The sequence below is a fragment of the Lepidochelys olivacea genome (genome assembly GCF_965140295.1).
Source record: "Lepidochelys olivacea isolate rLepOli2 genome assembly, chromosome: 1".
Lineage (NCBI taxonomy): Eukaryota > Metazoa > Chordata > Testudines > Cheloniidae > Lepidochelys > Lepidochelys olivacea.
This window is the reverse complement of record NC_140411.1, coordinates 119,760,705-119,786,634: the sequence shown is the minus strand read 5'-3', so window position 1 is coordinate 119,786,634 and position 25,930 is coordinate 119,760,705. Positions and strand designations below refer to the sequence as shown.

Genomic DNA, 25,930 nt, shown 5'->3' with positions numbered 1-25,930 from the left:
GAGAAGCATACCACCTAGAGCTGCTCCTTGTAGGCCTGACTTGACATGGGTGAGGCCTCATTTCTTGGGAGACAGGATTAGGGAGGTACATGGATCAGCAGGCTGGACACAGAATGTCTGTACTAGCTAAGATAAGGGGGGACACTCAGGGAACCATTTACCATGGACAAGATAACAATGGATAAGATAAATAAGGAACGTAAAGATGAGGTAACAAATAAATTGTACATGGACAGAGTGGGGACAGAGCATGTTGTATAAGGATTGGTTCCTACAAGGTAACCAAGCCAGTCCCGAAACGTGTGATGCAATGTGTAGTAAATGCAATCTAATGTGTAAATGTATGTCATAACTATACATTTAAGGGTATCCTAGAATTCCTCCTTACCTGTAAGGGGTTGAGAAGCTCAAATAACCTGGTCAGCACCTGACCAAAAGGACTAATGGGGAAAGAAGATACTTTCAAATCTGGGGGGAGGCTTTGTTTGTGTGTTCTCTTGGGAAGCATAAACCATCCTAAAATGAGTCTCAATATTGCAAAAAGGGTAAGTAAATAAGGCAAGGCGTGTTAGATTATCTTTTGTTTTAGCTTGTGAATTTTCCCTTTGCTAGAGTGAGGTTTATTCCTGTATTTTGTAACTTTGAAACTAAGCCTAGAGGGAGTTCTGCTGTGTTTTTGAATCTTTTGTTACCCTGTAAAGTTATCTTCCATCCTGATTTTACAGAGGTGATTCGTTTACCTTTTTTAAAAATAAAATTCTTCTTTTAAGAACCTAATTGATTTTCAGTATCCTAAGACCCAGGGGGGTTGATCTGTGCTCACTTTGTAACCAATTGGTTAGGATATTATTCTCAAGCCTCCCTAGGAAAGGGGGTGTAAGGGCTTGGGGGGATATTTTGAGGGAATAGGAACTCCAAGTGGTCCTTTCCGTGATTCTTTGTCTAAATCACTTGGTGGTGGCAGCATACCGTCCAAGGACAAAGGATTTGTGCCTTGGGGAAGTTTTTAACGTAAGCTGGTAGAAATAAGCTTAGGGGGGCTTTCATGTGGGTCCCTACATCTGTACCCCAGAGTTCAGAATCGGGAGGGAACCCTGACAGTATATAAAGGAAGAAGTTTGCTGTGTAAATTTAGATGTGTGGTATGCCCTGTAACCACCCCCAGTGCTTGAGCCTAATCAACTCATGCACAGTTTGATGGTATAGCAATAAAGAAACCGCAGTGATGAGTTCGGAGTTAAACTGAGTTGCTGGGAACTGAGTGGATAAGGTCTCAGAAGCCACCCCAACATACTCCTGAGTAGATAGGGACTCAGAAGCTAACCCAACACTCCTCACATTCACCCGCCCACCACTTGCTCCAGCTAACAGAAATCACATGTGGTTCCAAACAAGGATTGTTCATGTGAGGGACTGCCTCCTACTTGGAGTTAGGAGAGCATGTTAAGTACCAGGTGATGGCTGCCAAGTATTTGTCCTTGTTTGCTGCCCCTTTTGACATGGAGTGTAGAGCAGCAAAGGGCCCAAAGGATGTCCCATCATTTGCACCACCACAATCTGCAGTATTAATTAAATGAATCCTTACCCATCTTCCTTCACTTGCTCAAAAACTTCGAGGAGATCTTCAAATTCCATTTACTTGGTCTTCCATCTGCTGGTTTTCTATTCTCTTAGTTCATGTTTCCCACTTCCAATGATCCTTACTTAACCTTCGCCATTTTTGTTTTTCCTTTACAGTCCTTTACAGTTTTTCCTAAACAACTGGAGATTGTTTTTCCCTCTGTATAATGTGCACACACAAAGACCATTCCAAATGTAGGTTTTATATTTAAATTATTACATGAACCAAAATATATTACCAATGCCCTTTAAAGACTGAAATTCAAATGATCAGATTCCACATGCAGCATTATAAGCATTAATAAAGGCAAGGAAGACTGAACTTGGTAAGTTTTTGGGGGGGATGGTATGATGAGGTTGCCTACACTAGCATATGACCCATCTGCGACTGCTGTGAGCAAATGTCTCCAGCTGCTGGACATAGGTCAGTAGATGGGGAGGGCTCTGAGTTACTACAGAGAATTCTTTCCCAGGTGTGTGTCCGATGGTTCTTGACCACATGCTCAGGGTCTAATTGATCACCATATTTGGGGTCAGGAAGAATTTTCCCTCAGGTCACATTGAAAGAGACCCTGGGGTTGGTTTTTTTTCCCTCTTCCTCTGCAGAGATCACTTGCCGGTTTGAACTAGGTAGTAAATAGTGGATTCTCTGGAACTCAAAGTCTTTAAATCAAGATGTGAGAACTTCAGTTACTCAGCCAGAGGTTATAGGACAACCACAGGAATGGGTGGCTGAGGTTCTGTGGCCTGCACTGTGCAGGAGGTCAGACTAGATCATGATGGTCCTGTCTGGCCTTAAAGGCTATGAATAAGACTCTTATGGGCCAACTTCTAGTTGGAACAAATGGGATTGCTACTTTGGGTCATGCATCTCTCATGGCTGGAAAGCAATTTTCTGGAGTTCTTATATGTGGTATCAAGTCTAAGCAGGAAAGGTACTTTCCATAATTAAACTATAACAATTTATAATTACCTCAATACAAGTTCTAATTAGTTTTTTAATGGTTATTGTTTTCACAATGCAATTTAAAGTATCAGTCAATGAATACATCAAGAGAAATTCTTGCTCTACTTTTGGCAAATCTGCATTTTACTAGCCACCCCAGTGTTACATATGAGATGTAATGTATGAATTAAATAACAAATGTAAACCAGCTTCACTTTTTTATTTGTGCACTAAAAGTTATCACCTTCTGCAGGATAATGTTAATTAATGTCTGCATTCTAATTTTGTGTATATTCACTTGTGTCTTGCAGATTGCCCTTCCCAGCTCAATGGTGCATATTCCACAAGGCATTCTGTTCTACAGATTTTGAAAATACGTGGTCATGTTCTGGAGGGATTTGGGTATTTGTGCAAAAGGACTGGGATACCAAATCATGTGGTATGCAATCATAGGACATCTCTTTTTTCATGACCTTACAAGGCCTGCAGACTTTATGCGATACCTTATTGTGCAACACAGGGGAAAATACATCAGAAACAAAAAATGTCTTCTGCTCCACTCCTCATGTGATGCTTTATTCCCTCACACACTTTTAGTTTGCCAGAGGATCATTTAACCATTGTTTGGCAATTTCCAAAGGGGGGAAAAATGCTGGGTTCCATCCAAAGGAAGGGAGGAGCTTTTTCAAGTTTTGTATTTAATCTGATTATAAATACACTGCTTCACCCTTTTAACATTAGTCATGTTAAAACTGTGCTAGAAGGGAGAGTACAAAAGTGCCTGACTAAAGAGTGCAAAATTTTCCATAGTTTGGCAATTCAAACTAACGTTTCAAATATATCATACTCAGCATCAGAAAGCGCAGCAAATCAGGAGCAAGCCTAAAAATAAACAGCTTCTCCTAGGATCTAACACATTTCCTTATATCTCACTGGCCACTTTTCAGAAGGAGTATTAGACAAAAATAATACAAGTGGGAAATAAAGAGAATGACCTACTTTACAAAAAAGAGCTCTCTGTAAAGGTTTTGCTCTAATTGACGGTGTGGAGTTGCATAACCAAATAAGGAGTTACTGTTTATGCCTGTAATAGCTGAGAACCTTGCTTTAGGTAATGGAGTTCTATGGCCTGATACTGTTCCCACTGAAATCTATAGCAAAGCCCCTATTAACTTAAATGGGGGCAGGGCCCATAGTCCCCATTATGGACCATGCCCTGTTATCCTGAGGTCATAGGATAGTCAATTAATCTCATGTATTGGGAGATAGCCATCAAGATTTAGACAGGGAGGAGGCAAGGATACAATGTTTTGTGCTGCTATGCCTTTTCATGGGATCGGAATATTTCTCCTAGTTGTGGATCAGAGGTTTGTGAGGTTACTCTTCAGTTTAAGAATTGTGCCTTTGAAGACTGGGCTGTTAGTGAAAATATGGTATTTAACACTTCTGCCATAAGTAGCTTGTTGGGTTTTAGTTGGCTAAACCTGAGGGTCCTCACTTCCTATAAGGGGTGAGAAGGATGGTCTTGGAGTTGAGTCTTTGTGCTTCAGCTTCCTCAATTATAAAAGGGGAGGAGTGATATTTACATCTCTCCTTGGTGTTATGAGGTTTAAATAATTAATATTTATAAAAGGGATCATCAGATGAAAGGCTCAGATTATCATTGTTTGTAAAGTGTGCATATAGCAGAGGGTTGTAGGGTACAGCGATCCTACCCTCTCTAACCTGGGCACTATAGCAGGAGAGAGGCATAGATAGAGAGTTTAAACCCACACTCTACATTTTCTGGCCAGGTTAAACTGCGATCGTTCCTTAGGATCAGGAACACCGCAGAATTAGCAAAGATCAACTGCCGCTGTATGCTCTGTCCTTCACTGTGCTGTGCATATGTATAAATACAGCCAAGTTGATATTTGCTCTCGGCATTGTGGAGAAACCCTCCCTGTTTTTTCTTCTTCTGTGCTTTCTCTCGCTACAGCGTCTCCTTTTCTTGGATCCTCGCCTGTCTCCTCCCACAGAAAGGGGGTGGGAGGGAGAGAGAAAAAAGGTCACGTATGTTTGGAAAAATATGTAGGTCAGTGGAACATTTCCTGCACTTGTGCAGAGGGGAGGCAGGGGAGGGAGCGCTCCTCTCCTTCTCTCTGCAGCTTTCTCTTCCCCACCCTTTTCCTCCCAAAAGCAAAACCACCCGCTCTTCAAAAGGGGGGAGACGGGAAGCGATCACCGGGTCCCTTTTCAGCCCAGACCAATTTTACAGCCCAGCTACGTTTTCCTTGCAAGAGAGTCCGATTATAGAAGCAGCCGCCGCCGCCTCCCCCTCCAGCTAATTCGGCAACCAGGCGCTAACACCCCGATGATCACCGGGCGCAGGCAGGGCTGCGCCCCAAAAGCTCTGCTGAGCGGGGGTGGGGGTCGCTGCAGGATTTGCTGGGAGGATGCTCCCTCCTCGCCCCCGGGGCACCAACTTTAAGGAGAAGTCCCGGGATTGCAGCCTCCCTGCCTCTCCCCGCGGTACATCTAACTTAATGCCCCAGGACTGGCCCCAGCCAGCAGCCCCCCTGCCCCGCGACTTCCTCCTCCTCGCCCCGCAGCAGCCCGGGGTGCCGGCTGGTTGGCGGTTCCGGTAGAGCCCGCGCTGCCGCGTGTCTCTGTGCGGTGCGGCGGGCAAGCGGGAGCTCGGCATGCGGCGTCCCCTTGCACCATGAGATACAGCGGGGGCAGCGGCGGCGGCAGCAGCAGCAGCAGCAGGAAGGCGGCGGCGGCCAGACCCCCGGGCTTGTCGTGTGCGAGGACGAGTTTGCCGGCTCCGGAGCCTGGCCCCCTGCGCGCGTGGAGCCGCCGCCGCCGCAGCCGCAGCGGCACCGGCACCGGGAGGCACCACAGACCCAGCAGCCAGTGTCAGAGCGGCCGCGGCTCCCGCGCTCAGGTCGCCACAGCGGACAGCAGCAGCGGCAGCGGCTGGGCTCAGCCGGCCCAGCGCCCCAGGTAAGGCGCAGCCCGCCGCTCCACGCGGGGGGGAACGGGGACAGCCAGCGAGCCGGGGGAACTGGCTTCAGCGTGGGGGTGTGTGCGGGTGGGGGTGTGCGGGCACTCTGACACACACACCGCTGGGTCAGCCCCGCTCACACTCCTCGCGTTTTCCGCGCCCTTAGGGGCAGGCAGACGCACGGGCACACGCGTGTGGACGCCCGCACAGCTCCACTCTGCCTGGGCATGGCCGGTTGCCCCCGCCCGACCAAAAGGGAGCGGAGACTGAGCCCTCAGGGCTCTGCCCCAAGCCGCCCAAGCCAGGGTTTCGTACTGTGTGCGGCGGGGTTTGAGAGCCCGTGGCCCTCCGTCAGAGGCACATGTACACAGCCTCAGGCACGAGCTTCCCTTCCTGGCTAGCCGGGCGGAGGTTGTGTATTCTGGGTTACTCACCCATGCCAGGACGCTGTACAGCCGGTGGTTTGCATTTTAATGGACATCACCTCTGGCAGTAGGAGGTGGCAGCGAGAACTTGGGTTGTCAGCTACTGTCCATTCAGAAAACACACACACATACACACACACACAACGGTGTTCGTTTTAATTTTTGAGTATTTGGCTTGAACATGGACAGTGAGTTGGGAAAGCACTGATGGTCCCATTGCCTCGAATATTATCATATGGTTGCAATTTGTCATCTTATTTTGTGGCTGCATTCATACAGGACTGAACAGTGATCTGGGCACTGAACCTGCAGTCCTTATTCAAGCAAAGCTCCCATTAAGGTCAGTGAGAGTTTTGGCTGAGGAAGGGTTCCTGGAGTGGGCCACAAGGTTGTCATTTGCCAAGAGCTTCTTTTAATTTAAACCATTTGTCAGTTTTCTTCTAGTTTTCTTTTAGTTTGCAGACCAGAAAAAAAGGTGCTAAATAGACTTCTAACAACATGGAATTTGTTTCCTAAAGAGCTGTGTAATGCTCTTTTCCTGTCAGGGCAGTGGAGTGATTTAGCAATTAGTAAAAAGAAAAGGAGTACTTGTGGCACCTTAGAGACTAACCAATTTACGATGAAGTGAGCTGTAGCTCACGAAAGCTTATGCTCAAATAAATTGGTTAGTCTCTAAGGTGCCACAAGTCCTCCTTTTCTTTTTGCGAATACAGACTAACAGGGCTGTTACTCTGAAACTTAGCAATTAGTGAGGATGCTAATCCAAAAACTTGATATTCCTTAACTGCGTACAGGGTATCTTCCTTTCACTCCAGTGATTTAGAAATAATTAGCTGTTATAAATATTATAGCCAGCAGAGGAACTTTAATCTTTTTATGGTACTAAATCTGAGAAAGACTATAAAACCCCTTAGTGTGGGCATGCATAAATTGAGCTTTAAGTGTACAAATTCAACAAGTGTCCACTGTGGCTGTACCTTGAAGTGGAAAATTGTCTCCTTCACTCATGTATGAAATGCTAATTTGTATCCCATAGTGATGTTTGTTTAGTTAGATTAAATAATTAGTGATTGTAGTTTCATGATGTAATCAGCTCATCCATTGATCTGTGTCTGTTTCTGACACCTATTGGCTGCCTAACAAAGGGCCCAAACAACCAGAGTGCATTTAGGAGTAATAAGAACAAGGAGTACTTGTGGCACCTTAGAGACTAACAAATTTATTAGGGCATAAACGTTCGTGGGCTAAAACCCACTTCATCGGATGCATGCAGTGGAAAATACAGTAGGGAGATATATACAGAGAACATGAAAAAATGGGTGTTGCCATACCAACTCTAATGAGACTCATCAATTAAGGTGGGCTATTATCAGCAGGAGAAAAAAAACTTGTACTGATAATCAGGATGGCCCCTTTCAAACAGTTGACAAGAAGGTGTGAGTAACAGTAGGGGAAAAATTAGCATGGGGAAATAGTTTTTAGTTAGTGTAATGACTCATCCACTCCCAAAAAGAAAAGGAGTACTTGTGGCACCTTAGAGACTAACCAATTTATTTGAGCATAAGCTTTCGTGAGCTACAGCTCACTTCATTGGTTAGTCTCTAAGGTGCCACAAGTACTCCTTTTCTTTTTGCGAATGCAGACCAACACGGCTGTTACTCTGAAACCTGTCATCCACTCCCAGTCTTATTCAAGCCTAATTTAATGGTGTCCAGTTTGTTACTCATGTGAGTACCCATGAGTAACCTGCATGTGTGAGGGTTTGGGGCCAATAATATATTTCATGAACCTAACACTAACACTGTTTGTCTGTTCTTGTATTTTAAGATACAGAGCTATGATTTCATCTTCTTTTCAGTAAAATTTTCAACAAGTTTTTCTGTAACTTAATTAAAAGTAGTGCAAGGAGTGACCTCTATAGTTAGGGTTGCCCAACACTTGCCATTATAAACCTCTGTTTTCAACTGCTTAACTTTATGAAAAGTAAATGTTTTGGGCTGAAATTTTCCATGTTGGTGTCTGCCTATGGCTGATTTTTTATTTATTTATTTTTAATTTTGAGCTAAAATAGTCCAGTCACTTCTGAGAATGATATTAGGGAAAAATATATTATTTTGTCCATGTTAAAAAACCAAAAATCGTACAACCATTTCTTTGGGAAGCTCTAATGCCTCCATGACTTTGAGCAGGGAATTGAAATTTGGCAGGGATGTCACCCCGGTGGCAGGGATGTACCTTTTGTTGCTTCTGTGAAAATGTATGCAAATTTGGCCAAGTTATAAGCTTTTAAAAATCCTCAATTTGCACATGCTCGGTGGAGACTTGTTAGAGTTCAGCTGCTAAATTTTCTGAAGACTCTGTGCTGAGCATGCTCCATCTCCTCACAGCTCCACTCTATGTATGTGCCATCTCCACAGAGCGACTGAGCTGAAGGCTCAAGGGGCTGAGCAGGCATCTTCCCTGTGGTTGCTCCTCCTCATTTCCAGTGGCTGCAATGGTGCTGAGCACCAGAACTGAGAGGAGGAAGGCTGTCTCTTATGTGCTGTTAGTGCTCCCCTGCTGGCGCAGGGGAAGAGATGGAGGAAACAGCTATGCTCAAATGCAGAGGAGTGATAAGTAGTGGGGAGAGGAGAAAGGGATGCAGGGAGGGAGGATTTGGGCATGCAGGGGTCAGGAGCAGAAGTGTGGGACAGGACAGGAGTTGAGGGGGTCAGAAGATGGGGAGGAGAATGGGAACAAGAGGTGGAGTAGGGCAAGAACTGGGAATGGGGAAAGGCAGGAATGAAAATGGGTTGGGAGTAGCAGAACAGAGGCAAGGTTGGGAGTCAGGGGAGGGGAAGGAACCCGAGTGGATAGCAGCCGGGAAAGAGACGGGCAGAAGCTGGAGAGGACAGGTACAGAAGGATCTGTAATGATTAGAGCACATTCCCCTCCAGAACCTGGAATTAAACCCATTATTCTGGAGTCGTAACATTTCTTTGATAGCAATCTGTTGTGAAAGCTACTGGCAAAGTGTATGTCTTCATCCTTTTCTACTGGCAGGGCTGCATAGAAGATGATAACCTTCTATTGCTACCAGTTACTCTGTTAACTCTAGTGGTAGAGAACTTTGCTGTGGTCCCAACCCTGCTGATGACCCATGTGGGGCTCACTGTGCTTCATGATGGAATTTTTGTTTTTTTCAATTCTTTGTTTTTAAAAATCTTAGGAAATTACATAAAAGTACATTAAAAGAACATTAAACTTGCAAAATCTTATGGAAAAATAGTATGTGGTGATGTAATTAAAGGATATATCACAAAGGGGCTAAATTAAGGTTACGTGGGCAGCCTTAATTGTGGTATTTCCTAACTTTTGAGCGCTTGACTTGGTAACCTTAATATTCTTTTCATGTAGGGTTTTATATGATGAGTGTAAAGATTTGAAGAGGCTACTGTCAGTTAAATAAATATTTGTTTAAACATATAATTTTCAGCCTACATACCAATTACCCATATTATTACTGTAATTATTAAAAGTAAAAGAATTTTTAAAATCCAATGTATTTGTCACTATGTATTTTCTGTGTTTACTTTCTGTATTTCTCTCATCTCATCCTGGACAATGTAGAATTTTATTGAATTTTTGGTTTTACATTTGTTTATAGTTAGTTTCACTTTCAGGTTTCTAGTGCTGCAATGTTTGAGTTTCAGATTCTGCAAAGGAATATTTATTTGTGTAAACATAGCAGTTTCTGTATTTCAGTTATGTTTTCCTGTTGGCCCTAGGTTTTATAAAAAATTGTTTATTATAAAATTAGGGTTAGATCCTTCATATACTTATTTTTGTGAATAAGTTCTCTCACACAAGTAGTTCTGTGGAAGTCAATTCAAGCTGACAGTACCCTTTTAACAGATTTGTTATGAGACAGCTTAATTAAGTTTTAAAAAATAAAACTGGGGAAACAAACATGGGGAAACAGTTTCACCCCGTGCAATGACACATCCACTCCCAGTCTCCACTCAAGCCCAAGTTAATTGTATTCAGTTTGCAAATCAATTCCAACCCCATGAACGCCCCCCACTGCTCTTCGGACGTTCCTGTTGGCTGCTGGGGGTGGCCCACCTTGATTGTCACTGCAGGAGGTTTTCTCCCTCTCCCCTCCCCTCCCCGCCCCCCCCACTCTCCTGCTGGTGGTAGCTCATCTTGGGCGATCGCTCTCCTTACAGTGTGTATGATAATACCCATTTTTTCATGTTCTGTGTGTATATAAATCTCCTCACTGTATTTTCCACTGAATGCATTCGATGAAGTGAGCTGTAGCTCACGAAAGCTTATGCTCAAATAAATTGGTTAGTCTCTAAGGTGCCACTAGTACTATTTTTCTTTTAGAGGTATTAGTCTTGCTGGTATCGTGTTATTATCTTGTATGTCACAATATTTATTCATAATATAAGGCTCTGGTCCTGCTCTGTGATTCACTGTGGACTGCTGGGCTTGCCTGGAGCCCAGTTGACTTCGTTGGGGGAAAGGAAAGGAAGGAAGGGGGCAGGAAGGGAACAGAGAGTGACCGCTTGGTTTCTATACACTAGGAATTAATCAAAGATTTCTAAAAAGTTATACCAAATCTTTTCAAATTTGTGTGAGGTCCCTCTTTGAAATGTTACCTGCTTTTTAGCTGCCAGGTCAGCCAAGTCGCTGTGCCAAGCTTTTATCCCCAGAAGCAGTCTGCTCTTCCATCTGAGCAATATGAGTCATTGGGCTACAAGCACTGTTCTAGAGAACCAAGCTTTCCTTGAGTTGGAGAGTTTCTGAGATGAAGGGTTATATCCCAAATGTAGTTCTGGGAAATAATTTTTGAGAAGTTGTTATTATATAAGTCCCAAAACATGTGAGCCAATGTGGCTCCAAAGATGCACATCTCCTGCAGCAATCTGTTTAGGCAGGGCCCATGCACTGTAGCCTATGTGGCGACCAAGTATATTTTTAAATACTAGACTATTTTTATCATAATGAACAAAATTTACCTTTTTTATCTAAAGACTTTATATTGTTGCCAGCTTCTTGATGGCAAAATAGTAATTTTTAAAATTAAAGTCATTCTGATGATATTTGCTAGCTTTTAGATGAATTCATCCTGATTTTTTAAATAAACAGTCTCTCACTATTTTTAATCAGGCATTACCACCACTCTGTTTTCTGGCACAGACACCAAAGTTGGCAGTTTTTCAAAGAAGCAAATGCGCGCGTACACACACACACGACTATATTCTATTGGATGGATTGATTGAAATCAAAAAGATTTAAATCACCAATTTTAATCATGATTTAAATCAACAAACAGGAAACCTTGATTTAAGTGATCAATTTTAATCATGTGTTGTATTTGTGCTTTTTATTTTCCTAAAGAAAGGTTGATTCTCACTGGTTAATTAAAACAGGTTGCATTGTAACTAACTATATCCTTTATTCTAAATTTGGTGCTTCTTTTTGCTAACCAGGAGGATATACTACATCTATAAACATTTAATGAAGCAATTATATAGCTTAACTAACGTTTATTCAGATTCTTAACTTTTAGATTTTTTTAGTATGTTAGAAAATAGTGAAATATGCATTTCTTATTTACCAGAATATGACTAATTTTTTACTTGTGATTTGTGTCAAGTCTATGTGAATGGAAATTCAAATTCAATCAAAAATGCACAAAAACACAGTATTAATTTTTTTAAATCAAACTTAAATATGCTGGGTACATAAGAAAAAAAGTTTATCAAAACATATTCTACATTCAAAACTCATTTATTACACAAAGGAAATATCTGTAGTTAATGAATTGACCTGATTTGCTTCTGGTCACCATCTCCTTCAAGATTTTAAAACCAGTAGATCTCATCCCATCACACCTAGTTTTTCTTCATACACTGGAGGAGAAAAACAAGCTCTCCTGCTTTTTTCAACTCCCACTTTGTTTCTTAACTTTAAATGAACTAGGCATTAAACTGAACTAGCTGAATAAACTGAAATGAAAAAAATATTCTCCCTATTCCTGCAGAAAAGGCTACCACTGTCAAAAGCTAGTTTAGAATGCCAACCAATTCTGGTTATAGGAGCTTAGTCAGTGACTTCAACCAGTTCAGTGGTTTGATTCTGCAGTATTTAAAACTTGACAGAGGTACTGCTCAATATTTATTGTTTTTAATTTACATTATTTTAATAGTTAAGACTTTAACATAAATTGTCAATTTCAAATTTAAGTTTAAATAGATTTATTTTAAAAACCCTATATTTAATTTAAATAAAAATATCTGATTAAAAAAACCCAATATTTTAAAATAATTGATTTTTATCCATCCTGATATTATAAAATAAAACAGCAGACTCTCATACTTTTGCATGTTAGAGTGTTGTTGTATAAGCAGTTGGGGGAAAACAAAATACAATCCACCCTAGCTATAACGAACCTGTCAGGATCCAGGCCTTTTGTTCGTTATAGCCAGGGGTTCATTATAGCAAAAGGACAATCAGAACGAACCATAAACTGCGGGAGTGAGTTAATGAAGTCGCTTTGGATAGAGGTGTTAGCTTAATTAACTAATTAATAATAATTAAGGCTACAAGTTGGTCATCTTTGGTGACCTCTGCAACTTCAACCCCTGGCGGAAGAGCTCCCAGCTGTCAGCCCCCTGCAGAAGCGGGGCTCCGGGCTCCCAGCTGTCAGCCCCAGAGCCCCTTGGGCTCAACCCTGGATAAAAATTGTCCATAAATATACAACATCTCCCCCTGCCCCCTTTTTTTTTACGGTATGGTAATAAAGGGCATTATACCTAGGTGTACTGTATCTAAAAGCACTCTTGAGTTTTGTATTTCTTGTTCATGCTGTTTTTGTGTTATTTAATAAGCAACATTAACCACACTCCCCAATGGTGATAGTGAAACAGTGTTTTGGACACTGATTCTATTGAACAAATAGACATCTCTTTTTCAGAGAGCTGTCAGATTGTTCAATCTATTGAACAACAGTAAAGGTTCTTGGGTGCTCTGTAATTAACATTCAATCAAGTTAAAAATAAAATATACAAAATAAAGCTTGGAGTTAGAAAATACTTTTTCGACAAATTTAGGTTCTAATTTGGCAGTCACTCTTACAAGTCTCACTATTGTGACAGGGTCAGGCCAGATGGCTACAAGAGAGTGGTCGAAGGTAGATACATTAGTTCCAGGTTAAGCAGGTCCCTTTTCCCTGGGTAAAATAACAGGGACTATTCCAGAACACTCAGGAACTTTCTAGAACTAATTAAGGCAGGCAGGCTAATTAGGACACCTGTAGCCAATTGGGAAGCTGCTAGAATTAATTAAGGCTAATCAGGACACCTGGTTTAAAAAGGCTGTCACTCCAGTTAGTGAGGTGTGCGCGTAAGGAGCTGGGAGTGAGAGGACGTGCTGCTGGAGGACTGAGGAGTACAAGTGTTAACAGACATCAGGAGGAAGGTCCTGTGGTGAGGACAAAGAAGATGTTGGGATGAGGCCAAGGGGAAGTAGCCCAGGGAATTATAGCTGTTGCGCAGCTGTTCCAGAAGGCACTCTAGACAGCTGCAGTCCACAGGGCCCTGGGTTGGAAGCCGGGGTAGAGGGCGGGCCCAGGTTCCGCCCAAACCTCCCAACTTCTGACCCAACACAGAAACTTCCACCAGAGGTGAAGGTCTCTGAGCTGGTCCCCGACCCACATGGTGGATCAGCAGAAACTGCGGGGATTGTTCTTACTCTTTTTCCCCCCATGTTGGCCAGTGATGAGGATATCTAAGTGAACGGCAGATATGAGCCATGAAAGTGGCCAAACTGAGGGCTGCCGTGAAACTTAGAGGCAAGCAAAATCTGCCAATAAGCGCAGGACCCACCAAGGTAGAGGAGGAACTTTGTCACACTATGATTTATTCTGTTTTAAGAAAGCATGTACTTCATTATTTAAACTTCATATTTTTATGTTCCTTTCTTTAAAAAAACTGGACCTCCCTGGGTAAGTGGAATCACTGGGAGAAAAATTGAAATTGATCACTTGAAAATAAATTTTTGCAGAAAAAGTTTTTGACACAATCATATTGGGTTTGATTTAATTTTGATATTTTGCTGTTGATGAACTGTTCACCATATTTTCTCTTAATTCACACTTTGAGACTCCAAGCAACTTTTTACATTGAGAGCTTCTTTTCAGAATGAAGCTCTCACTTTGGCTGTCTTAATCAACAAAGCCTCTGTAGAGCCTCTGTACAAAGCTGTAGAGCCTCTGAATCAAACTCGATGAAACTTAACATTGCTGGGTTATCTGACTTTAGTCAAATACAACAAATGGCTTGACCGTTCAAGGCTTGCTTGCACAGTAGTTCCAATGACTGAAGTGGGAATACTCTCATGAGTCTGACTTGTGATATTTAACATTACCTCTTGTATTGTACAGAATAATTGGAATTCATTTTCCAGTTGCAGGAGTTGACAGATATTGCATCTCATTATTCATAACCTTTGTTTTTTCAAAGTTATCAATTAGGGGGCAGGATATTGTTTCTGTTTTAACTAGATGTATCTTCTTCTCTGGGCCTTGTGGAAAAAGTCTGCAGATTCTACTTCTGGCATTTTGTCTATTTCTGGTTTTCTCATCCGAAACAGAAAAAGGTTTTAAATTAGAGGCTTTACGTTAGATAAATCCATATGGCATTTGTACTTCTAGTGAAAGTTTCTTCAATTTATGGTAACAGAAAAAGTTGTTTTATTATTTCTGTATGGCCCAAGGGCATTCTTTACCCTTTCAGTAACTCCATCCTGTTCATCAGACCAACATCTATATTGCTTCCTCTTCAGTTACAAAGAATTTTTTTTTCTATTTCTCATATTTTAGTGATCTTGTGCTACATTTTCAGGTACACTAATAAGCCTTTAAAAAAAAAAGCCATTTTCTTATTTACATATTGTATTTCCTCAGTGTTTCTGCAATGTAATATGTCCAACTAGATATCCCAATCAAACAACAGTTCTTTTCTAATTGAAACATGCTGGTTGTATTTCCAACAATTTCAGGAAGAGTAATGCAGAGCACAAAGATTAGTCATACAAGTTATTGTTTTAACAATTATGTTGTTTTTACAATAAAGACTAGAAAGTCTCCGTTACACCGTATATTGCCACTGAATTTTTTTGACTGCCATTAAAGTCAGTGGAAATTTTGCCTGAATAAGATCCGTAATACTCAGCCCTCAATCTGATTGGTCTCAAAGTGATAATAATCAGTTTAATCTTTCCTGTTTCTCTCAAGCACAAGGGCCAGGTTTTCAGCTGCTGTAAATTGGCATAGCTTAGTTGATTTTAACAACTACAATTACTGAAATGAAAAAACCCGCTGAGAGTCAGGCCCCTAATATCCACATTTCCTCTAAAAATATACAGTACAACCTTTTCAACAACCAAGTACCTTGCAGGTATTCAAATTTGCCAGTATTTAACCCTTAGGAAGCAGAATTTCATTTGAGGCCTGATCCTGCAGTCCTTATTAAGGCAAAGCTTCCACTGACATCAAATGGAGTTCTGCATGACAAAGGGGTACAGGTTTGGACTTTTGAACATTTCTGGCCCCAGCTTCTTAGGTAGGTGTTATCTGAGTTAAAAACAATGAACAACAATATGGAGTGCTTACTATATATAAGTTTCAGAGTAGCAGCCGTGTTAGTCTGTATTCACAAAAAGAACAGGAGTACTTGTGGCACCTTAGAGAGACTAACAAATTTATTTGAGCATAAGCTTTCGTGGGCTACAGCTCACTTCATCGGATGCATAGAATGGAACATATAGTAAGAAGATATATATATATATATACACACACACACATATGAACATGACAATATGTGTAATGACCCAGCCACTCCCAGTCTCTATCCAAACCCAAGACAATGGTATCTAGTTTGCATATTAATTCAAGTTCAGCAGTTTCTCGTTGGAGTCTGTTTTTGAAGCTTTTCTGTTGCAAAATTGCCACCTTTAAGTCTGTTACTGAGTGGCCAGAGAGGTTGAAGTGTTCTCCTACCGGTTTTTGAATGTTATGATTCCTGATGTCAGATTTGTGTTCATTTATTCTTTTGCGTAGAGAATGTCCGGTTTGGCCAGTGTACATGGCAGAGGGGCATTGCTGGAACATGATGGCATATATCACATTGAATTAATATGCAAACTAGATTGCAAACTAGATACCTTTAACTTGGGTTTGAATAGAGACTGGGAGTGGCTGGGTCATTACACATATTGAATCTATTTCCCCATGTTAAGTATCCTCACACCTTGTTAACTGTCTAAATGGGCCATCTGGATTATCACTAGAAGTTTTTTTTCCTCCTGCTGATAATAGCTCATCTTAATTAATTAGCCTCTTACAGTTGGTATCTCTACTTTCACCTTTTCGTGTTCTCTGTATGTATGTATGTATACATATAATCTATATCTTCTTACATATGTTCCATTCTATGCATCCGATGAAGTGTGCTGAAGCCCACGAAAGCTTATGCTCAGATAAATTTGTTAGTTTCTAAGGTGCCACAAACTCCTGTTCTTTTTACTATATACAGTGATTTCATCTGAAGACCTCAGCGTAAAGTAAGACTTCAACCTGTTCAAAGCAAAATTATACAGATTTTCTTTTGAATTTTAGAAAATTACTCAAATAATATCCACACCCATACTAACAGCTGCATTTCTTTATTCAGTGAAATTGCACAAAAGATAAATTTGGCTGAAAGACTGATTCACTAATACTATACCCCAACATTGTAGTGGTTTGTGTATTTGAAAAAATCAGTTAACAGTGTACAACATTTTTTCTTCACCCTATTAATCCCAGCTAAAATGACAGTCTCACAAAGGCAATGATGAGGGGCCTATCCAACAAAAGTATATAGGGTTCTTGAGTCACAGAGACCATAGATCATTTTACCTGACTCCTCGACGACCAATGTATGTAGAGAAAAGATCAGCTTGTTGTGGTGGATCTAAAAACACTCCTGCATGCTGTGGATTTGTGGAGCTGCTTGGAGGGAGGAAGCTCCTGTAAATAAACTCCTTCCCTCCTGTATTCTGTTATCTCCTATCTCTCTCAGTCCATGGCTCTTCCAAGTAAGCAACAGGGACTGATCCCAGGTGCCCTACAGGTTGTCTTAAAGGAAAGATGGGTGATGGAACCTCTCATTTCTCAGTAACTGGAGAAGGAGAGAGAGTCTGCCTCCTCTCTTTTTCAGTTCTCTCCTATCTTTGTCTATTGCTATTTTATTTTCTATTTTTTGTAAAATAAATAAATAAATAAAACATTGTTTGGCATGGGGAAGGTAAGAATAATCTCTTTGATCCAGTGGATCCTTTTTTCTACCTTCCAGGCTGACCAATTCAAAGCTGTTATCCTGGGAGAAATCTTTGTCTTTGGGGTGCACACTTCCTTAGCTTAGTCCCCCTAGATGAGAACATTGTGGGAATGTCCTGAGCATGCTCTGTGCATACCCATCATCATGGCCCTAATTCAGGAACGTAACCCTATTTAGGAAAAAACTTAAGTACATACTTAAAGTTAAGTACACGTGCTTGAAGTTGATCAAGTGCTTTCCTGAACAGAGATGGGCTTAAGTACATGGTTACGTGCTATCCTGAACCAAGGCCAGGAAGTAGATTTCAATGAGGATGGGCAGATGGAAAAGGAGTGGTCCTAGGCAGCGAAGTTAAGCACTACATGGCTGCTAGTAAGTGGGAAGTACCCTTTGAAAGTCAGTATAGTACAGAGAAAAGGAGTACTTGTGGAACCTTAGAGACTAACCAATTTATTTGAGCATAAGCTTTCATGAGCTACAGCTCACTTCATCGGATGCATACTGTGGAAAGTACACAAGATCTTTTTATACACACAAAGCATGAAAAAATGGGTGTTTACCACTACAAAAGGTTTTCTCTCCCCCCACCCCACTCTCCTGCTGGTAATAGCTTATCTAAAGTGATCACTCTCCTTACAATATGTATGATAATCAAGTTGGGCCATTTCCAGCACAAACCCAGTTTTCTTCCCCCTCCCCCGCCCCCCCATCCCACTCTCCTGTTGGTAATAGCTTATCTAAAGTGATCACTCTCCTTACAATGTGTATGATAATCAAGGTGGCCCATTTCCAACACAAATCCAGAGTTTAACAAGAACGTCTGGGGGGGGGGGGAGTAGGAAAAAACAAGGGGAAATAGGTTACCTTGCATAATGACTTAGCCACTCCCAGTCTCATATAGTACAGAGGAGCCCAAATGCTTCTCTGAGCCAGCAAATTGGAAGTTACCCTTTATCTGGATATGGTCCTGAGGATATTAGCTGCCCTGAACTTTTGGCTATTCATTTGCTTTATTATCCATCTTCTCCTTTAATATCTCCGTATATAACAAGGATGATATGAGCGTATTATAATTCGAAGTCGTTTATTTTGTTTCTTCAGCTTTATAACTTTTTAATATTTTCTCTTCTGCAAGCTCTGAAAGAAAATTGTGTTCCCAATTCCTCATACGTTATATCTGATGTGATTTGTGTGTTAATTTATCAATTTGTTGTTAAACAGCTTGATAAATGTTGATTCTGTGTGCTAAGTCTTTGGAGAATGACCTTGTATTACATTTGTTTTGGAGGATTTTTGTAAAAAATATAAACTATTTTGTCAATATGCAGTGTTGTAGCTGTATTGGTCCCATGATATTAGAGAGACAAAGTGGGTGAGGTAATATCTTTGATTGGACAAACTTCTGTTGGTGAGAAAGAGGGAAGGATATTGGGACTGGGAGTCGGTTGGGATGGGAAGTGTGGGCAGGGGAAAATAGTATGTTATCATGTAATTAAAGCCTGTATCATAATACATATGCACAAGGTGGGGGGGTGAATTAAGGGTCTGGCATTTCCTAACTTTTGAGTGCTTACTTTGCAACCTTAATGTTCTTTTAATGTAGTTTTTTGTGGAAAATTTCCTAGGTTTTTAAGAAAGTAAACTGAAATCAGAAATTTTATCATGTGGCATCTATTGACACCTACATGGTTCATTACCATCACTGTTTAGATCCCACGACACAGACCTAATGAAGTAACTGAGAGCAGTAATAGGTTTTTTTCATCTTCTACGTGGACCAGTATTAGATGGAGATGGGACACTTTGCCAGTGGGTTTCACAGGTATTTCCTGATGGTGGAGAACTCCTGGGTTCCATTGCAGGCTCGGGAGGGGAGTGTGCTGTAGTGGGCACAGACTCTTAGAATCATAGAATATCAGGGTTGGAAGGGACCCCAGAAGGTCATCTGTCCAACCCCCTGCTCGAAGCAGGACCAATTCCCAGTTAAATCATCCCAGCCAGGGCTTTGTCAAGCCTGACCTTAAAAACCTCTAAGGAAGGAGATTCTACCACCTCCCTAGGTAACGCATTCCAGTGTTTCACCAAACTCCTAGTGAAAAAGTTTTTCCTAATATCCAACCTAAACCTCCCCCACTGCAACTTGAGACCATTACTCCTCATTCTGTCATCTGCTACCATTGAGAACAGTCTAGAGCCATCCTCTCTGGAACCACCTCTCAGGTAGTTGAAAGCAGCTATCAAATCCCCCCTCATTCTTCTCTTCTGCAGACTAAACAATCCCAGCTCCCTCAGCCTCTCCTCATAAGTCATGTGTTCTAGACCCCTAATCATTTTTGTTGCCCTTCGCTGGACTCTCTCCAATTTGTCCACATCCTTCTTGTAGTGTGGGGCCCAAAACTGGACAAAGTATTCCAGATGAGGCCTCACCAATGTCGAATAGAGGGGAACGATCACATCCCTCGATCTGCTGGCAATGCCCCTACTTATACATCCCAAAATGCCATTGGCGTTCTTGGCAACAAGGGCACACTGCTGACTCATATCCAGCTTCTCGTCCACTGTCACCCCTAGGTCCTTTTCCGCAGAACTGCTGCCTAGCCATTCGGTCCCTAGTCTGTAGCTGTGCATTGGGTTCTTCCGTCCTAAGTGCAGGACCCTGCACTTATCCTTATTGAATCTCATCAGATTTCTTTTGGCCCAATCCTCCAATTTGTCTAGGTCCTTATGTATCCTATCCCTCCCCTCCAGTGTATCTACCAATCCTCCCAGTTTAGTATCATCCGCAAATTTGCTGAGAGTGCAATCTACACCATCCTCCAGATCATTTATGAAGATATTGAACAAAACCGGCCCCAGGACCGACCCCTGGGGCACTCCACTTTACACCGGCTGCCAACTAGACATGGAGCCATTGATCACTACCCGTTGAGCCCGACAATCTAGCCAGCTTTCTACCCACCTTATAGTGCATTCATCCAGCCCATACTTCCTTAACTTGCTGACAAGAATACTGTGGGAGACCGTGTCAAAAGCTTTGCTAAAGTCAAGAAACAATACATCCACTGCTTTCCCTTCATCCACAGAACCAGTAATCTCATCATAAAAGGCGATTAGATTAGTCAGGCATGACTTGCCCTTGGTGAATCCATGCTGGCTGTTCCTGATCACTTTCCTCTTATGCAAGTGCTTCAGGATTGATTCTTTGAGGACCTGCTCCATGATTTTTCCAGGGACTGAGGTGAGGCTGACTGGCCTGTAGTTCCCAGGATCCTCCTTCTTCCCTTTTTTAAAGATTGGCACTACATTAGCCTTTTTCCAGTCATCCGGGACTTCCCCGGTTCACCACGAGTTTTCAAAGATAATGGCCAATGGCTCTGCAATCACAGCCGCCAATTCCTTCAGCACTCTCGGATGCAACTCGTCGGGCCCCATGGACTTGTGCACGTCCAGCTTTTCTAAATAGTCCCTAACCACCTCTATCTCCACAGAGGGCTGGCCATCTCTTCCCCATTTTGTGATGCCCAGCGCAGCAGTCTGGGAGCTGACCTTGTTAGTGAAGACAGAGGCAAAAAAAGCATTGAGTACATTAGCTTTTTCCACATCTTCTGTCACTAGGTTGCCTCCCTCATTCAGTAAGGGGCCCACACTTTCCTTGGCTTTCTTCTTGTTGCCAACATACCTGAAGAAACCCTTCTTGTTACTCTTGACATCTCTTGCTAGCTGCAGCTCCAGGTGCGATTTGGCCCTCCTGATATCATTCCTACATGCCCGAGCAATACTTTTATACTCTTCCCTGGTCATATGTCCAACTTTCCACTTCTTGTAAGCTTCTTTTTTATGTTTAAGATCCACTAGGATTTCACCATTAAGCCAAGCTGGTCGCCTGCCATATTTACTCTTCTTTCGACTCATCGGGATGGTTTGTCCCTGTAACCTCAACAGGGATTCCTTGAAATACAGCCAGCTCTCCTGGACTCCTTTCCCTTTCATGTTAGTCCCCCAGGTGGCTCCTCTAGCACTTGCGCCAGGAAATTGTCCCCTACGTTTTCCAAAAACTTCCTGGATTGTCTATGCACCGCTGTATTGCTCTCCCAGCAGATATCAGGAAAATTAAAGTCATCCATGAGAATCAGGGCATGCAATCTAGTAGCTTCTGCGAGTTGCCGGAAGAAAGCCTCATCCCCCTCATCCCCTGGTCCGGTGGTCTGTAGCAGACTCCCACCACTACATCACTCTTGTTGCTCACACTTCTAAACTTAATCCAGAGACACTCAGGTTTTTCTGCAGTTTCGTACCGGAGCTCTGAGCAGTCATACTGCTCCCTTACATACAGTGCTACTCCCCCACCTTTTCTGCCCTGCCTGTCCTTCCTGAACAGTTTATAACCATCCATGACAGTACCCCAGTACATCTCCTCATCCAATTTCAGTCTCTACTGAGCATTGGTGAACTATGATTTTTTCTCTAGAGGCTTTATAACTTGGATGTGGATGGATTTTTACAGGGACAACAGGGGCATATCTCTGACATAAAGACCTCCCACAGGTAAATTTCAAATTCCGTCTCCAAAGAATGGCAGCTTTGGATCTTTTCAAAGAAAATGGCTCCAGAATTTTTTTAAATAGACCATGTATTTTTCAGTAGCCTTGTTCTTGGAAATGGCTGTACAGTTTTGACTGAAATTTTTCAAAAAAATTCAGCCCAAGGCCGATACCCAGCATGGAAGGTTTCAACCTGAATGCTTAAAATTTGGCAAAGTTATAAGCCCTTTGTTTTCAGTTTAAACTGATTTTTACTGAAAAAAATCCCAGGTTTTAAGTATTACTTGTTTTTTTCCAATTTTCATCCTACTTTTGTATCATTCAAATATATTAAAAAATAACTTGTTTTATTAGGAAAATACAATACATTGCATGAGATACATGTATTAGGATAATACATTAGACTGTGTATATATTGCGGTAAACCCAGGACAAACAACTACAAAAGAGGGGTAGTAATTAGTCCCAGGGGTTTAAAAGGCCCCTCCCTATCCACTGAGGAGAGAGAACCAGGGGGCAAAAAGGTTCAGCTGAGAAAGGTGTTGCTAGGGAACCAATTAGGTTCAGCTGACTCCAACTACTTGGGACCTTTTTAAACCCTCCCCTGGGTGGTAGGAGGGGGAGAGTGAGGGAGTGAGAGGAGCAGGGAAGTTGCCAGTAGGCTGTTCGCAGCAAGACAGCAGACCTTCCCAGTAGGGAGGCTGCACTTGCTCCCCAGAAGGGAAGGAAGACAAGCACAAGGGACTGACTGAGGAGAGGAGTAGCAGGACCCAGTGCCACCTATAAGGATTCGCCTTGCCCGAAACCTGAGTCTCCAAGGCTAAAAAGGACTGAGCCTACAGAGGCGAACAAGGTATTTTGCCACATGTGGTGTTAGAAGTGGGATGTGATGAGTGAATAAGGCTCTGTGGCAAGCCATCTCAGGGCAGGGTAAATCACACCAAAAAAAAAAAAAAATGAAGGATGTAGTGAAGGCATTGGTACAGGCCACTGTGGCCCAACAAGAGGCTACCAGGGTGCAGATGCTTGCCCAGCAAGAGTCAGTACGCGTTCAACAGGAGTCGAACCAATTACTGATGTACCAAGCGGCCCAAGATCGAGCCACCCTGGATGAAGTAAAAAGAAAAGGAGTACTTGTGGCATCTTAGAGACTAACCAATTTATTTGAGCATGAGCTTTCGTGAGCTCGTTAAAAGCCATTAAAAGCTCGTTAAAAGCTGACACACGGGCCCCAGGGGATTCGGCTGCTGCGGTCAAGCAACTATTTACAGAAAATGACTACGGATGACGATCTAGAGGCATATCTCCTCGCCTTCGAGAGGACGGCACTGCGGGAGGCCTGGCCTCAAGACCAGTGGGCAGGTATCCTGGCTTCATTTCTATGTGTGAAGCCCCAGAAGGCCTATTTCGACATGACCACAGAGACAGCTATGGATTACCCGCAGCTGAAGGCAGAAATCCTGGCAAGGTCAGGTGTGACGTCAGCCATACGGGCCCAGTGCTTCCATGAATGGAAATACTGGGACAGCAAACCGCCGAGGTCCCAGCTATTTGATTTAATCCACCTCGCCCGGAAGTGGCTCCACCCCAAGACCCATGGGCAGGAGAAGATAGTGGAAATCCTTGTGTTGGACAGGTACATGAGGGGGTTGCTGCCGGACATACGGGGGTGGGTCCGCCAAAATGATCCCTCCTCCTATGATGAACTGGTTGCACTTGTCAAGAGACACCAAGAACTTCCGTGGACCACCGGGGAAGGAAGGCGCCAGAATCGGAGACAAGTCTCTGCGCCGAGGCCTCAGTTTGCCCCAACACCAGGCCGGACTAAGGAGGGGAGGAAGGAGGCCAAAGAGCAGCCAGAGGTCCCGGAGAGACTTGAGGCTGGGGGGAGAAAGGCTCAGGGGATAAAGCCCAGTAGCCCAAAAAATCGGTGGCTGCCCGAGCAGGGTACCGATGTTATGCATGTGGTGGATTGGGGCATATCGCTGCCCAATGCCTAAATCTAGACGAGCCCATGCAATGCGAACTGGGAGATATAGGGAGACCATGTGATCTAATAAGTCTAGTAGGGGTTGCGATGGTCCCTCATAGATACACTAGACCCGTTAAGATGAATGGTATAGAGACCACCACGTTAGTAGACTCGGGAAGTGCAATCACGCTGGTCTCTGGAAAGCTGGTCGGGCAGGACCAACTATCCCGGGCCAAACGCTCAGGAATATCCTATGTGCATGGGGATGTCAGTTACTACCCGACCATCCCTGTAAAAATAGAAGTTCTCGGAAACCCCACTAAGGTGACGGTAGGAGTAGTTCCGAAACTCCCTCACCCAGTCCTTATCGGACGAGACTTCCCGGGGTTTGATAGCCAACTCCCTGGGGAGAAGGTGGAAGAAAATAATGAACCCGGGGGTGGCCCAGATAGATAACCCCCACCCGGCCTTCCACGAATTTGGCCAGGATTTGTTCTCCCTGCCGGGAAAGCCCCGGAAGACTTGAAACGGAGGGCAGACAAAAGGAGGGGAACGAGGATCTTGACCCAATACCAGAAATCTACGCTTGTAGGGGAAAGAAGTGGCTCAACAGACAGCGGGGCGGGGCAGGAGATCAACGACCCAATAGCCGGACCTTGTTCCTGAGGGGTTTTCCCCGAGGGGGAGACAGAGGTAGATCCCCCTGAGTTTGGACAAATGAGAACCTCACCGGGAATTTCGGTCAGGATCAGGCCAATGATCCAATATACAGCAATATTCGTAAAGAAGTAGTCGAGGTAAATGGGGTCCCCGTGGAGGGGAGAGTCAAGGGCCCAGGGCCATATTATGTGGTTAAGGGTGATCTGCTATACAGAGTAGTCCAGGTCCAAGAGCAAGTCATAGAACAACTCTTGGTCCCACAGAAGCATCAGAGGGGCGTGATGGATCTGTCCCACAGCCATCTGTTTGTGGGCCATCTAGGGGTAGATAAGACCCTTGATCAGATTCTGCAGCGGTTTTTTTGGCCCGGCATTTATGCGGCTGTCCGGCGATATTGTACCTCCTGTCCAGAATGTCAGTTACATGGGCCCCGACCACACCTAAGAGCCCCTTTGATACCTCTATCAATTATTGAAATCCCATTCGAGCGAATAGCTATGGATCTAGTAGGGCCACTGGAGAAGTCAGCCCGGGGTCTTCAGTACCTCCTGGTAGTACTAGATTATGCCACCCGATATCCCGAGGCCGTACCCCTATAGAACACCATGTCCAAGATCATACCCAAAGAATTAGTCCGGATTTTTTCCAGAGTAGGGATACCTAAAGAGATCCTGACGGACCAAGGGACCCCCTTTGTGTCTAAGTTAATGAAGGACCTTTGTGCAATGCTCCATATACGGACCCTCAGGACATCAGTCTGTCATCCCCAGACTGATGGTCTTGTCGAATGCTTCAGTAGAACATTGAAGAAGATGCTACGGAAAGTGGTTAGCCACGATGGGAAAGACTGGGACGCCCTGCTGCCTTACTTGCTGTTTGCTGTACGGGAGGTTCCCCAAGCTTCCACTGGATTCTCCCCATTCGAGCTGTTATATGGTCGCCACCCCAGGGGCATATTGGACATGGCCAAAGAGGGCTGGGAAGAACAGCTGAACACCGGGAGAAACATTGTTGAACATGTATTGCAAATGAAAGACAGGATAGCCCAAATCACCCCCCTTGTGCGCGAACACCTGGAGAAGGCCCAAGGGGCCCAACAGACATACTATAATTGCCAAGCAACGACCTGGAAGTTCCAGGTGGGAGACCGGGTAATTGTGCTCATACCCACGGCAGAGAGCAAGCTCCTGGCCAGGTGGCAGGGGCCATAGGAGATAATAGAAGCCATAGGAGAAGTCGACTATAAGGTCCAACAGCCGGGTCGCCGGAAGCTTTAGCAGATCTACCATATAAACCTTCTGAAACCATGGCAGGATAGAGAAGTGCATGTGGTTGAGCTAGGGGCACCAACCCCTAAAAGCAACCAGCTTGACCAAGTGGGAATATCCCCGGAGTTGACACCGGAGCA

General features: G+C 43.4%; 1 protein-coding gene across 1 annotated transcript in view; it reads left to right on the top strand.

The window, feature by feature from the left end:
* Nucleotides 1-4,677: 4,677 nt before the first annotated feature.
* Nucleotides 4,678-25,930, top strand: part of NPAS2 (neuronal PAS domain protein 2) — a 213,407-nt gene continuing 192,154 nt past the window's right edge. Inside the window, exon 1 of the mRNA XM_084609776.1 lies at nucleotides 4,678-5,551. Within this exon, the coding sequence (XP_084465902.1) occupies nucleotides 5,268-5,551 (284 nt within the window). The 5' untranslated portion in view covers nucleotides 4,678-5,267. The remainder of the gene's footprint in view (nucleotides 5,552-25,930) is intronic.